Raw genomic sequence first — 16,098 nt, 5'->3', positions numbered from 1 at the left:
AGGGAAATGCACGGAACTATGGTGGTGGCACAGGGGTGATTTGGTGATGGGAAACCCACGGGGATTACAATCAAGATGGAAAAAAAAATGTGCAAAATGATGTAAAAATAAACTTTGTAATAAAATAAAGAAAAGAGAATAGTTAGCTAACATAGGAAACAGAGATGTTTCCTAACCTCTCAAGCCTTTTCCATAGTATGGAGGGAATAAAAGAAGAAAATAAGAAGAAAGGGAATGAAAAGAGAGAGGGAGAAAAAGAAAGAGGTGGTCAGAATTTCCCCTACTTATATAGTCAGATATACGTTATAGTAACTTTGTTCCCTTAAATGGGCTATTGTACATTTAAGGGGAACATTTTAATTAGATGATTTATATAAATATTCAACTTGAACAAACTATATCAAAGGACAATATAACTGAACAAAATTAACCACACTTGGCCTATATTTTATACTATTCATCATAATCTCTCCAGGAAGAAGACAAGATGGTTTTCATCTGAAGTAACCTACTTAATTCAACTATTTCCTTTTGAAATTGTGAGACAACATATAAATACATGGAATATACTTTAAACTTGTATTTCTTTATAATTGTACTTATATAGCCTCATGTTAGAAATACACATAATCTGAAAGTATTTCAAATATTAAATTAAAATATATAATTATGATAATTTAAAAACTGGAAATATGCAAATCATTACGAGTTTAGTTTACTAATCTTGGAAAATCCAGCTACATTAAGAATTTCCCAAACAACAGCTTCTTCTTCCAAATGGGCACAAAACACACCTATTGCAATGTTTGGACTCTGGTACGTTATGCTAATTAGGGAACAATCAAAAAATAAAATTACTTCATATTTTATAAAATTCTGTGGTTTGCTATGAGAAGATCTATGACAGTATTAGCTATAAAAAAAATCATGACACTTCAGTGACAAGAGATTTTTCATAGCATGCCAAGTAAACACTGGGGCCAACAAATAATAACAGGACATTCCATGGCAGCTATAGAACAAAGATCTGTAGTATAAATTAGAAGATAATAGTAGAAAAGTTATTGTCAGTAAATAGATTACAATAACTTTTAAAATAACTTAAACTTTTAAAACCTAGATATTTTTTCCCATAAGCACTTTTAGACAACTGATTTTTATTAATAAAAATTCCTATTCATAAAACTGACTAGGCTCTAGGAAAACAGACTGATGACCACAACATTTGTTTTCCAAAGCAATTACTTTTTCTTAGAATGTATCCATAACCAGTCAGTATTCCCTATGAAAAACCTTTTGACACATTAGATGCAACCTTGTCCCTACCCTTGGTTAGCTATTTACCATAAAGTTAAATTCAGCAGGTCTGGGATGGGGCCCAGGAAGCAGTACCCTATGGTGCAACAGTCTGTTGCAAAACCTTTAGGAATCTTAAACCACAGAAGACATGGTGTGCCTCTTATTTGGACATGATGCAAATCAAGTCAAAAGATAAATGGCTATTTAATAGTGTATTTGACTACAGAGATATTAAAATGATTTTGTACATAAAATACATTTACTAATCAATTATTTGATCTTTATTGCAAAAACTATTTTCCAAGTTATACTTTCACAAACATATTGTTCAACAGAAGAGATTAAAAATAGAATATTCTCCATCTTAATAAGTCACACATTTTCCTTGATATTTGCAAACCAAGAATTAATCTATGGAAACTTTATCTATGTCACTAGGAAACTCAGAAGAGTCAAACTGTGAATAACATCGCTTATGTTATTGCTGACCCATAATCTCCCAAAGTTAGAGAAGCCATGAACTAGCCTATACACATATTTGTCAGTGTATAGATATGTTTGCAAGAAGATGTTTACAGTTTAATGTACTTCTGATGTATTCTGAGAGCTACCTTAACAATTTCACCTATTTGAAATGCACAAACTTTTACAACTTGAAGCACAACCAGATGGGAAAGTGCTGAAGCAAACCTGGTTTGAATATGTAAAATGCAAGGCCCATCACATGCCTGGTTAGAGTTATTGAAGAGTCAGGCAAGGATTAGCTTATATTTCTAAATCCAACTATTTATTATCAGTATATGCACATTTGGCAGTAAATACCAATCTGACAATTTTGTGAGATAATTTATAAAAGAGGTTATTTTGCTTGCTCAGTCTTTTTTTTTAATAATATAATAGCTTAGTTTTACATCATTTTTGCCTTTTTCCATCTCAGTTGTAATCCCCGTGGGCTTCCCATCACCAAATCACCATGTGCCATCACCACAGTCCAGTGCATTTTCCTCCCCCCACTGTTTTTTGATCCCATACCTCACACCACCCCATAAAATGTCTCTGGTATATAGCTGTTCATTATTATTTGTTATTTTTCTCGCCTGTTATGAGTGAAACCATGTGGTATTTTTCCTTTTCTTTCTGGCTTATTTTACTAAGCATGATCTTTTCCATCTCCATCTATATTGCTGCAAAAGGCATTTATTTATTTATTTATTTTTGGTTGCTGAGTAATAATCCATTGTGTATATGTACCCCATTTTTTTAATCCAGTCATCTACTTTTGGGCATTTGGGTTATTTTTATGCCTTTCCAATTGTAAATAAAGCAGCAATAAACATGGTGGTGCAGGTATGTATTTGAATCAGTGTTTTTATGCCTTTTGGGTAAATAACTAAGAGAGGGATTGCTGGGTCATATGGATGCTCCATTTCTGTTTTCTCAGTCTCATTCCACAATACCTGAGCTTGAAACACTAAAACAAATGGAAAGCTGAGAAGTGTTTCTGTGCTCTCCATAAGGCAGGCCGTCAAATCTCTCTTTTTTGATTTGGCAACTGCTAAAAATCTTTCTAGAAACAAATTCACCTAGATGCTTTCATTATTTCTTTATTTACAGCAGGCAATAAAAATCAGATTTTTGTTTCTTTACAACTGGACATACTTTATTTCCTAGTTGTATTATTATTATTATTATTATTATTTTGAAGTATGGCTGGTTTACAATACTATACACAATTTAAAAAGGTATTTTAAAAGACAACAGGAATTAGGAACAGCATCTTGTGGTAATCTTCAACTTTTAGCTTTAAGGTAAGAAGTTCTTATTCTTTGTTTCTCTGGCTGAAACTGAAGTCCATTTTCTACAGCACACTAGAATTTTGAATAGCTAGTCAATATTCTTTGTGAAATAACTTTTGACACATTACAATCAACTTTGTCCCCACCCTTTATTAGCTATGAGACACTGGGAAATAATAAAACCATGCATTCCTGCAACATAAAATATTAAATATAATTTTATTATACCTCTTAGTGTTTAAATAATTTTTATGTTGATTCAGTCCATCAAAGTCAACCCTATGAGAATACTTTGATTGCTGCAGGCCACTTTGTTATGTGTTAGATCATAGGAAAAGACATGATTTAAAAAAATCCACCTGCGTGAATCCCAGTAGTAACAGAGATAAACTGATATAATGGGTATAAAATACTTTCCGAATTAATGAAACTCTGCTCAAGGGAAGGTTGTAATATAAATAATAACATAACCACTAGTTGCTCTTCCTGGTTTCACTGCAATGCCCTCCATCACATTAACCTACATCCATTTTACTTTTAATAAAATAAAATTTTGCTATCATTCATATGCACTTTCCAAATACATTAAAGAAAAACGAAATTGCTCACAATTCAAAAAATATTTAAAGACTAAAATAATAATACCCAATTCTGATAAGTTATACTCTGGTTTTAATTTCTCATTACCTTATTTGTAATCAAGTTTTATGTCTTAGGTTAACTAAGATTTGGTATTTCTATTCTATTTCTGCAATATAGATTTTGCCAAATAGTTCCTTACTTCTTGCTAAAATTAACCTTTTGCCCACATTTTTTAAAGCTCTCCTTGGGGCCTCCTTTAGCCTAATGGTTAAGTCTCAGCACCATCACTGCTACAGCCTGAGTCCGATCCCCAGCCAGGATGCTGACTCACATGTGGTGCAGCAGACCTCCCTTGTCTTGTCGGCTGCTCTCCTCAGCAGTGTATTTCAGTAGATACACCTGATCTGCTTCCCATTGTGTCTCTGGTGAATCCTCTTGCCCCTGCATCTCTGGCCTATACTCCAGCTCTTATATGCATAAGTGCATAAAAATAAATCTCTAAAAGAAATACATTATTTTTCCACATATACTACACAAATCACTTGGTCTATGAAAAAGTCACTGAGAGTTTTTAAACAATCGTTATCAATAATAGACATTAAGTATTAAGAGTTGTTCCATACCTGTTTTATTGGAAAGTCTAAATGATACCATCTTATCTGGAATATTACATACATTTCTCACTGAAGCAATGCAGCTATAGTTAGCATAGTCCTGAGGTCGAAGGTTCTTTAGTTTTAAGATTTTTGTTTCACCCTGAAAATATAAAAGAGATAATTAGAAAAAAACAATGGCAAATGAATAAATGACAAGGAATTATTATATATTAAGTTCTGTTATTATGAGAATGATAGAGTACCTTATTTTTTAAAGAAAATGTCTTAAGTTAAAAAAAAAACACTCCTTGCATTTTAAAATAATAATCTAATATGCCTGAAGGTAACATCTTACAGACTACAATGAAAATTCATAACATTTTCTTTCCAAATTAGCTTTCTAAGCAGGGGAGAATCTATTTTTGGTGAGTTATGCAAATTAAGCACAGATCAGAACAGTGTAGTTATTAATGGAGTTTATTCAACAAACAGGCAATCTATGCAGGCTTCAACATTAAATGTTATCAAAGACAAGGATTCCAAAGAAGAGCCAATAATTGAAACACTGTTGGTAGAATAAGTTAATGAAGTAAATCTAAGATGGGTAATTAAATTTATACATAAATATTTGGTTTATATGGAACAATGATGGGTGATAGGTTTAAAGTGTCATTAAAAAGTATTAATGAGTATTCCAATATTATCATTGTTCTCATTATTTATGTGCAGGAGTTCAAGGTCTAGGTCTTCCAAGTAATTCTGCAAAATTGCAGATGACTCAAATTAGCAAATGGCCAGAAATATTTCATAAACTCTTGATGAGCCAGAAAAGACTAAAAATTAAAATTGAACAAAGTAAAAAGGAAAACAACAGTAAAAACAAAAATCTCCTGTCCAATTTCAGTTAGGCGGGTGCCTGGGATTTCTAAAATAATCAATACATCTTTTAAAATAGTCCCTTTTATGGAAGTCTCCTGCACTGCTGATGAGAATGCAAACTAGTACAACCACTATGGAAAAACTGTTTGGAGGTTGCTCAAACTGCTAAACATGGAGCTTCCCTATGACCCAGCAATCCCACTCCTGGGTATCTACCCAAAAGATACAAAAACACTGATTCAAAAAGATACTTGCATCCTCATGTTTATTGCTGCATTATTTACAATTGGAAAGACATGGAAACATCCCAAATGCCCAAAAATGGATGACTGGATTAAAAAGATGTGGTACATATACACAATGGAATATTACTCAGCAACCAAAAAAAAAAAAAAGAAACACATGTCGTTTGCAGCAACATGGATGAAGCTGGAAAAGATCATGCTTAGTGATATAAGCCAGAAAGAAAAGGAAAAATAATGATAATAAGATACTCCATTATACTATGAGTGAATGGCTTCACTCATAGTATAATGGAGTATCTTATTATTATTATCATTATTATTATTATGAACAGTTTTATACCAGAGACAATTTATGGGGTGGAGTGAGTGGGAAATGGGATCAAAAACAGTGGGGGGAGGGAAATGCACTTGACTTTGTTGATGGCACATGGGTGGTTTGGTGATGGGAAGCCCAAGGGGATTACAACTGAGATGGAAAAATGCACAAAATGATGTAAAAATAAATTATTATATTATTTCTTAAAATGTCACTTTATAATTGACTTAATTCTGGAGATACTAAACAGTATGCAATAAGGCCATATTTGTTACAGCGATTTTAAAAATGTGAATATTTTTCAGATAACATCTGTATAAACCATGTCTTTTTAAACATTTTTCTTAAGTAATCCCACTCTACACTAGTCATATGTGACTCAGAGTGTTGGAATAGTCTGGCTTAATACATAAAGACACTAGCTGTTCATTTCTTTTAAAGCCCATACTTAGGCAGGCAGACAATTTTCCAAATGTGTCCACTAAATTTCTCCCTCAGTTTGAATTGGCATTGTGGACATAATTCCTTTCTTTCACTTTCAAAATTTAGCCTTAAGTCAGGTATGTTACTCACATTTGCTAAGCAACTATCTTCTAACTTTTCTTTCAGAAAGACATTGTATTTTTCTACAAACATGCAAATATACCCCACACAAATAGAGAAAATGTGTGTTTTCAGAACTTATATTAGAAACATATACACAATGTATTACAGAGTTCTTATGTTTTAGTTCCTAGAAAAATAAGCTTAGATCGAAGTTACAGTTGAAAGAAAATGTTATGACCGAACCAACTGAGTGATAGTTTTTGAATGAGATGACATACTTCATTCCTTACCTTTATGTCTATAACTTCCTAGATATTTATAGAATTTTTCTTTTATTTCTCTACACCATATCTACAACTAAATGTTGGCATTTTGTGGAATTCTATTTGTTCCACAACTAATCTCACTTTATAAAATTCTCCCAGGTGATGTTATACTTGCTGATGAATTTCTAATACAAGTCCTGTTCCCCTGGTCCTCTCAAGTCTGTATTCCTATCCAGAATTGTCCGTTAAGTTTCAAATGCATATATCTAATTTTTACATCAACATGTCCATTCTTGAAACACCTATCTGAAACACCTGTATCTAAGAAACACCTATAATTCAACAAGACTATTCTATTCTTATGAACCCACACTTCCTTCTTTAATAACAGGAATCTTAGCATTTCAATTATTGCTTCCTATTCATATTTTCAGTATCTCAACCTCCGCTATTTTATTGAACTGTTTAAACTTAAACATCAATCATTTAAAATGTATTATTTATGACAATGCTTTAAAGCCTGAAGTTACAAAAGCCTGATAGTATTTAGTATTGTTTAAAAATGAAAGCAAGCATAAAAAATCTAACCAGGAATAAGATCTGGCCATACCAAGTATCTGCTTAAATCACAGGAATGGCTTGCTATTGTTCTTAAAAATAAAAACAACAGCTATTAAGATGATTTTTAGCCTTATCTGATCTTAATTCTCTTTGCATCATTTGTCACTTCTTTGACTTTCTGAATATCCAACTTTCTTCTACTATAGACCTTTTTGCTCAAGTGTGGTTCCCATGTCTCTCTGCCCAAGAAATTTCACCTCATTTATTATATTACTATATTCCTCACTTGCACAGGTAAGTAAGCTGAGATTTTAACACCCGCAACAGGAATTTATATTACATTTTGAGATGATCCCCATACTTAGAAGACCAAAATGCACTATCTAATAAACACAATGCTTTGCAAACATCATGTCCCAGATAATTTCCATGCAGAAAAGAGCAGCAAAATGGCAAAGAAAAGATAAAATGAAAGACTAATTTTTACTGTAAATTCAAGATTCACCACTTTCCAAGGGTTCAGTTGTCATGGAATTGGAAAATTGCTTAGGGTGATTTAGTAAGATTTATTAACTAATGGTGATTTACAGGACAGGAATAAAGGTTAATATGTAAGATAACTTTGTCAAACACAAAAACAGTGAAGTTCTAGTAAAGAAAAACTATTGAAATTTAGAAAATAATAGGCAGATTTACGGAAGAATTTGAATTTTGCCCATGTAATTCACTATATTCAGGAGATGATTTGGGCATTGAGGCTGACCTTTCATTTTAATAAACAGTTTTAAAACACAGAAAAATTTCTTAAATGTGACATAAATAACAAAACAGAAAAATATCAACATAGTGTGTCATGCATATATATGTATATGTATACATATATGAATGTATAGTACATATTTACATATATTATGTGCAAAGATTTAGACTTTATCATTTAAAAACATTTTATCACATATACTAATTTAATTACTCATATAAATTTAATATTCTGTGATGTTCGAAGTCTTTTTGCATGTGAATTTCCATGATTTGTAAAAAGGAATTTTCAGTTGATTATTGTCTAATTAGTTTAATTAGCCTAATTATAACTAATTATGTAATTGATGTAAACATGTTCAGTCTTGTAATTAGATGGTGTAATTACAATACACAAGATGATGTCATAAACATCTTTATAAAAGTTCTACAAAAACAGAAAAAGTATGTTGGTTTTGTGAAATTTAATTTTTTTTACCTTTACAAAATATTTTGTAACACCTAAATGTAAACATTTAAAACCGATTTTAAAAGTAAAAGGGAACAAATTCTATACACTAATTAGTAGATCATGGAATAAATGCAAAAGCCTCAAACAATATTTCCATTTTAGATATAAAAGAAATTGGAATAATATTTAAAATTATTTAAACATATCAGTAAATAAGTAAGACTTCCTAAATCACATTTTTGTTATAATAATTAATTTAACTTATAAATATACATTATGAATTTATAATATGTATGACTATATGCAGCCTACATCTTCAATATTAAGTGAGTAGAAATATAAAAAGCATCATTATTTCATTTAGACATTACATTATATGCTGATGAATACATATCAGCCTCCAGAACATAGACCAATTTGATTCCAGAAACATAAAAATAAGGCAATATTAATACCTTATTCTTTAACAAGATAGTGAAATATTCTCCAAATTCTTCTTATTATTATTTATGTATATGAGATACCATTATCTTGGTCATTATATATTATGCAAAATAAGCCATTGCTACTGAATAGCAATTTTTTTTTTAATAAATTGAATTTTCTAACATTAAGGGAAGAGAGGGAATGGGAAATCTGGGAGACAGGGATTAACTGGTGAAGAATGGTTCAGATCTTGAATGGTTAAATAATATAATGTAGTAGAGACAGATAGACAGATCTAGGAAGATGCAAACCTAAGGCATATAAACTTATAATGCAATGTTACTTCAATTAAAAAGACAAAGTAGATTTATCACCTCAGCATGAAGAGCCTTGCATAATATATTTGTATCTTTAGCAGAGAGTTGCCCTACTTTATTGGAGAAAAATTTAGTTCAAGCCTTAAAAGATACCTTTTTCTGCTCCCAGTAGAGGCCCATTATCAGTAACTTTTTGCTTCTGAATAGGACTCTGACTCTAAAAACACTCTACAATATTCCTGGACTATGATTTTGCAAGAGTTTAAGAATTCTCCATCTTTTTTTTTTTTTTCTGGCAAATAATGGCAAGGGATCTCAGAAAGACTGAACTCAAAAAGGGTACACATCCATAATATGCACAACATGATTTACTAATTCCAAATCCAGATTACCAATCTTATCTGGAAAATACAACATGGGTTTTAATCCACTTCAAGGAATATAATTTTTAGGTATCATCTGAGAAGATTCAGATATACTAAAAGGTGGCATGCTCAGGGTTTGATATTAGGAAAGGCAAACAAAATCTCATGATTCAAATAAGACAAGTGAATTTAGACAAGTGAATATTTAAACCCACAGCAAGTAAAGGTACTTTTGGAGATTTATGGGAATGTTTAAGTTTTATTGAATTTGGATCCCCAAATTTGGACTAATAGAAAAATATCAAATGCCCAAACTCTGAACCTTTATTTGACATCAAAATATCAATAAACATAAAGGGAAGACTGATGTCAATACAACCTTAGTACTATCAGATCCAAAATATTTCCCAAGTCTATGTGCATGAGAGAGAGAATTAGATTGACAGTGTTTATCCAGTCATTAAGGACCATTAAGGTCAGCCTATTGCATATGTGTTCAAACAACTGGGCCACATCACTAAGGGATGGGCTCCATGTGATCATTGACAGCTGTGACCTTGTCCATGAAAAAAAATGTACTTCATCTCAGTCCAACACAGTGTATGCTCCACAATTTATTTTGATATTGTTAGTACAGAAGGTAGATTCTGGTTGACTACTAGGTTCATTGGGGAATCCCCAAATCACTTGAGTGAGTAGCTCCTTAAACCTAGCTACCTTGCTCCCAATAAATGCAGAGAATCAGGAGAATGGAATCTTCACTCTTAACTGTTTAGAAACTATTGAACGTTATGCAGGGCAATTTGAGAAAATGAAACACAGTCTAAAGAATAATGTAGCAAAACTATGCTAACAAACACATCTGCATTGGGATCAGTTACTGTCCATCACCCTCCTCCAAAGTTCACTACCTTTAAGTCCATTTAAAATAATATTAAAAAAAAAAGACCATTTTAAGCTTCACTTTTGAGTATTGCATCAGACATAGAACATAAATGTAGGATTGAATAGTACTTAAAAACCAGGGAAGTTTAGCTGAAACTCTTAGCTTTGCACTCACTAGGATACTTATACCTTCATATGAATCACTGCATCCTTTCAGACTAGTGACTGGGTCTTACTAAAGAGCTCAAACTGTCAGAAAAATGACCTAGTCCTTTTTGTTTACCATTCATACATTTTAAAAAAGTTTAAATATAGGGCCCTTCCTGGAGGTGCAGCGGGTTAAAGCACAGCACTAAGAAGTTAAAGTCACTTCAGCATGAGTTCAGTCCCCAGCCCTGGAGGTGACCCACATGGCGTGGCAGACCTCTCCTGACCCACCTGTGGCTCCCCTCAGCAGTGTTCTTCGTCAGTTGTCCTGTTCTGCTCCCCACTCTCTCTGAATCCTCTCACCGCCCCTGCACCTCTGGCCTGTACCCTAGTTCTTAAAAAAAGTTTAAATATAAAACCCTGGGTACATCACTCCAGATTAAAAAACAAACACACAAACAAGAAAGTCCTAGTAGCCAGGACTTGGAAACCAAATCCCATTGAAACTGTGATTCTGTCCAGGATCTCAGATGTTTAAGAGAAAGACAAAAACTCATTTTTGTATTGAGGCCACACTGGTTTGCAACAATGTACATAAGTCAGATACACAGGATCTCATCTTTCAGGTGAATTTGACCATACAATACCTAATATTGCACGCATAGTTTTCATTCCATTATGCACCTCACAACCCTGCTTTCTTTCTTCCCCAACTTTGGCAGCCTCAATTAAAACAGTCATATTTCTATGGTTTGTGGGTGGCTTGGGTTATCTGACCCTTTTTTTTTTCTCTATATTCCACATAAAAGTGATACCATTTGATATTGATTTTCTCCTTCTGATTTATTTTGATCTGTATAATCTTCTCCAGTTCTACCCATGTTGTTGCAAATGCAAGAGTTTAGCAATTTTTTTATATATATAATTGAGTAGTATTCAATTGTGTATATAAACCAAATCTTCCTACTCGACTCACCTGTTCTTGGGCACTTATTTTGTTTCCCTAACTTTTATATTATAATTACTGCCACAATGAACATATATCCTTTCTAAATAGCATTTTACATTTTTTTTGAGAGTAAAAATTACTGGATTATATGGTAGATCTATTTTCAATATTTTAAGGAATCTCTATTTTTCATAAGGGCTACACTAATCTACACTCCCACAAACAACACACAAGTATGCCTTTGTTTCCAAATCCATGCCAATATGTGTTGCTTCTAGAGATTTTAATGAGTCATTTTCACAGGTGCAAGATCTTGCCTCTTTATGGTTTAGATTGGCATCTATCTTACATTAGTGATGACAAACATATTTTTCATGTGCCTGTTGCTCACTAGTATGTCTTCCTTGAAGTGTATATTTAACTCTTCAGTCCATTTTGATTATTATTATTATTATTATTATTATTATTATTATTACTGTTGCTGAGTTGTGTTAAGTTCTTGTAGATATTGGACATCAGCACTTTGTCAGATAGTGTGTACATATTTTTTCTCATTTTTATTTACAAATAGTTTCTTTCACTGTGTAGAAGTTTTCTAGTTTGACATAGTCTTAAATAAGTATTTGCTTTTGCTTCTCTTGCTATTGGAGATATCACTGAAGCCTTTGTCATGGAATGTTTTTTTTTCTAATGTATTTTATGGTTCTACGTCTTATATACAAGTATTTTATCCATTTTGAGGATCACGTTTGAGATCACGTTATGGTGTAGCCTAGTTTCATTATTTTGCATGTGAATGTTCAAATTTTCAAACACTATTCATTGAAGAGATTTTCCTTTCTTTTATATATACCCTTGACTCCTTTGTCATAGTTTAACTGTCCATGTTAGTGTGGGATTATTTCTGTGCTCTCATTTCTATTTCCATCTGTGTGAATCTTTTTGTTTTAAATCCAGTACAATACTGTTTCAAATACTAAAGTTTTATAGTATAGTTTGAGATCTGGGTGTATGATACCACCATTATTTTTGTCAGGATTGCTTTAGCTATTTGGGGTGTTTGGTAGTCACATATGAATTTCAGCAATGTTTATTCTATTTCTTTGGAGAATGTCATTACAACTTTGATAGGGGTTGTACTGAATCTTTATTACTTGCGTAAGATGACCACTTAAGTATCATGTCTTTCAATTCAAGAGTAAGGAATATATTTTCATTTTATTGTTTTTCTATTTATTTTAACAATGTTACATAGTCTTCACTGTGTAAGTCCTCTACCTCCATTGTTGAATTTACTCTTAGATTTTCTTTTTTTTTTTTTTTGGTTGATTATTTTCTTGATTTCTTTCTCTTCTAGTTTATTATTTGATAAGAATACATTTTAAAAAATTAATTTTGTAAGCTGCCACTTTGTTGAACTGATTTATTGTTTCAATTAGTGTTTTCATGAAATTATTGGAGCTTTCCATGTATACTATTATGTCTTTTGACTTCATAATAAACACTGAAAACCCTATAGTGATGAATAGGCTTTAAGCCTCACTTGATATTTTGTCCTTTATATAATTTAAGGTGCATCACAAACCACATGGGTCCAGGACCCATAAGTGTGATGTGAACAGCCTGATCTCTGCTGTTGTCCCTCCCTAGCTTTGGAAACTTGATTTTGATTTTGACTTTGCATTTGTTTGTTTTTTTCACTGAAGTTAAAGCTTGGAGATTTGTCCATATCTATATGTCACATGGCAGTGTGTCTTCCCTTTGTGTATAATTATTTCGGAACCCAAAGGCTAGTACTGGTATCCAAACCCAGTGTAGTGCAAATCTGTCAGTATGCTGGATGAGAACTACTTTGTTCCAAAACAAGTATAGTCTTAAAATTGTAACACTGGACATAATGTGTTTCCTGCTATTCTCCCTTTTCCTACATTTTACTCAGAATAAATTGTAACTATGTGTTGATGTTTCTCTCTTTTGAGGCACTGACGGCCCTACCATTTGTATTTTTCCCAGAAGATGGCCAGACCCAACCAGTGAGAAAAAGTCTGACCTGGTGACAGTTTTAGACCTTTGACCAGGGACAAAGATAATGTGGAAACAGACTTCAATACTGTACCAGGAGATACTTAATAGCAAGTATGTGCCAACAGTTTTCAGTGAATTACATATTGGCAAATCTCACAAGTGCTATACCTTCAATATGTGGAAATGATTTTGCATCATCACCACCACGTAATTTTCCACAGTTAACACTAAATACTGGCAGTTATACTAACCTGAAAGTAGACAGGATTCACACACATTAATTGTTCACAACATAAGGAACTGTACTAAATTAGTTTAAAAATGGTATGCTACAAAATTCACAAATTTATGATAACCTTGAGTTTGAGAACTGAGAAGTCAAATGCATCAGTCTTTAAGCTTAAGCTGAATATTTTAATATTAAAAAAGTAAATTGAATATTTCTCAAGTTAAGGAAGATGGATATTTTAAAACTCATATGATAAGGTCAAATCCTGTTTATATGTTATTTATAGCATATGCATTTTTTTAAATTTATGTTCACAAATATTTTTGATATTTTTCCAAGTACATTTTATTTTGATCTCAAACATGTTTTTGAAATTAGACTCAGGCTCTTTTCTAATAATAATAATAATAAAAACAAAGGTTTATAATTACAGCATTAAATATTCCTACAAATTTCAATATGTTCCTCAAGAATTATGAACAGCCCACAGTTAACACATTAGGGAAGGATATTTCATAATACATTAATCACATGTAAAATTACTTCAAAGGTACTTTTATTAAGTACAGTTTTAATGAGTCATTAGATATTCTAGTGTGTACAAACTTAAGCTTTCATCTTAATTTAAGTAAAGAATAAAAATGAAAAGGGTAATTTAAAAACAGAGTTTCTAAAGCCAAAGTCAAATAAACCTATATATCTTTATTCCTTTAAAATGTATTTAGCATTAAATGAAGAAATCAAAAGCTTCTGCCTTAAGAAATGAGATGCTAAGTTTCAACACTGTCACCTCAGCAACCTGAGTCAGAATGCTGGCCAGGGCACTGACCCACAAACCTCTCCAGTCTTACCTGCTGCTCCCTCCCTTAAGCACTATATATTTCAGTAGATAGCCTGTTCTGCTCCCCACCAATTTTCTGGCGAATACTTCATTCTTCACCCCCTCTGGCCTATGCCCCAGTTCTTCCACACAAAAATAAATAAATAAAATATCTAAAAATAATTTCTGTAAAAAATATTAGTGAGTAAATCATGCACTACATAATGAAACATGGATAAACTTTATGGATAGAGACATATATTAGGGTACATTATTTTCAAAAGTTAGCATTTTTAAATTTAACAACCACATTACAAAACAATGTACTTACAATATTTGAGTTTTCAGGTATTTCATTCAGCAAAATACAATTATCTTTCAAAAGGTCATTATTTGGAAAACTCTCAGTTTCAAACAAAAATTGTATTGCATGCTGGCTGAATTCAGAAGACACCATAGTAGAGTTGGATGGAAATACTATACCTTAATTCCTACCTGTGTAAAGAAGGGTTCATAAATCTCAACTCCTTTATCAGAGCCTTGTAGTAACACCTCCTGGCCACGTCTCCAACTGTACCGAACAGGTGGGTTGGAATTAGCAACGCACCGGAGGAAAACTGTTCTCTCATAATAAAATTGTTCTTTAGCTTCACCTATACTTTGATGAACAGTTACTACTGGATCATCCAAATCTAGAAAACAAATGTTACAAGCAAATATTAATACATAAAACCCAACCAAGATGCATATTTTAATTGACTTTATTACTTATCACTATACATTTTTTTTCTTTGACTTTAATGAACTCATTTGTGGATAAATTTGCAATGGCAGACATTAAATATATTTATTTGTTGAGAATATACAAATGATCTTGTATGTTTCTAAAAGCAACATATAACCATTGAAGAGAGACAATTAGAATTCAAAATTCTCAAATCTAAGATTTCAGTCAAAGCAAAGCAGTAAAGTGACAGAGAAATTAACATCCAGCAGCCCAATTGATTCTTTTCGATGAGAAAACATTTTACAAATTATTTAGAACTGACATATTAAAAATAATCAAAGAATTATTTTTACAAATTATACTCTACATTATATATTATTGTGCATTTTATTCATTTAAGATTTCATATTCCACATCATATTTGCTAATTTTAAATGTGCTAACAGAAGACATTAAGTCATAAGAAGGACATTACCAAGAAGTCAATACAAGAACTGTCTTTTGTCATCTCAAGAGGAACAGCAGGTCCCTTCCTGGTGGTACAGCAGTATAAAGCACAACACTATGAAGCTATCTACAGCCACTACAGCACGAGTTCGATCCCCCGCCAAGGAGCTGACCCACATGGAACAGTGGACTAGAATGTATTCCCTTATTTCTCAGGAGTTTTGAAGTACACTGACAGCAGAAAGATTACTGGGTATCAGGTCTAGAACTCCAGAGAAAAAGGATATCAGTAGTGCCAGAAACAAGCTCCCTGCCCCACACAGCAAAACATTAATAGGCCCCCTCCATGCCTTTTACCCAGCCCACAGACAAAGCAACAATACTGGCCTAAGTGCTGCAGGAAGTCGCCAAAAATTGGTGAAGGTGAAAAAGTAAAGAAATAAATAAACATTGTCTAAAAATGTA

General features: G+C 32.4%; 1 protein-coding gene across 2 annotated transcripts in view; it reads right to left on the bottom strand.

Annotated features, from left to right (window-relative positions):
* Positions 1-16,098, bottom strand: part of MDGA2 (MAM domain containing glycosylphosphatidylinositol anchor 2) — a 663,419-nt gene that overhangs the window by 211,545 nt on the left and 435,776 nt on the right. For both annotated transcript variants that reach the window (XM_004681901.2, XM_012724471.1), the window contains 2 exons: positions 14,955-15,151; positions 4,301-4,433 (listed from right to left, as the gene is read on the bottom strand). In XM_004681901.2, coding sequence (XP_004681958.1) covers positions 4,301-4,433; positions 14,955-15,151 — 330 coding nt within the window. The remainder of the gene's footprint in view (positions 1-4,300; positions 4,434-14,954; positions 15,152-16,098) is intronic.

This window comes from Condylura cristata, unplaced genomic scaffold (assembly GCF_000260355.1).
Source record: "Condylura cristata isolate star-nosed mole 26May11 unplaced genomic scaffold, ConCri1.0 scaffold00013, whole genome shotgun sequence".
In the NCBI taxonomy this organism is placed as follows: domain Eukaryota; kingdom Metazoa; phylum Chordata; class Mammalia; order Eulipotyphla; family Talpidae; genus Condylura; species Condylura cristata.
The sequence above is the reverse complement of the archived record's forward strand: the minus strand, read 5'-3'. Positions and strand labels throughout refer to the sequence as shown.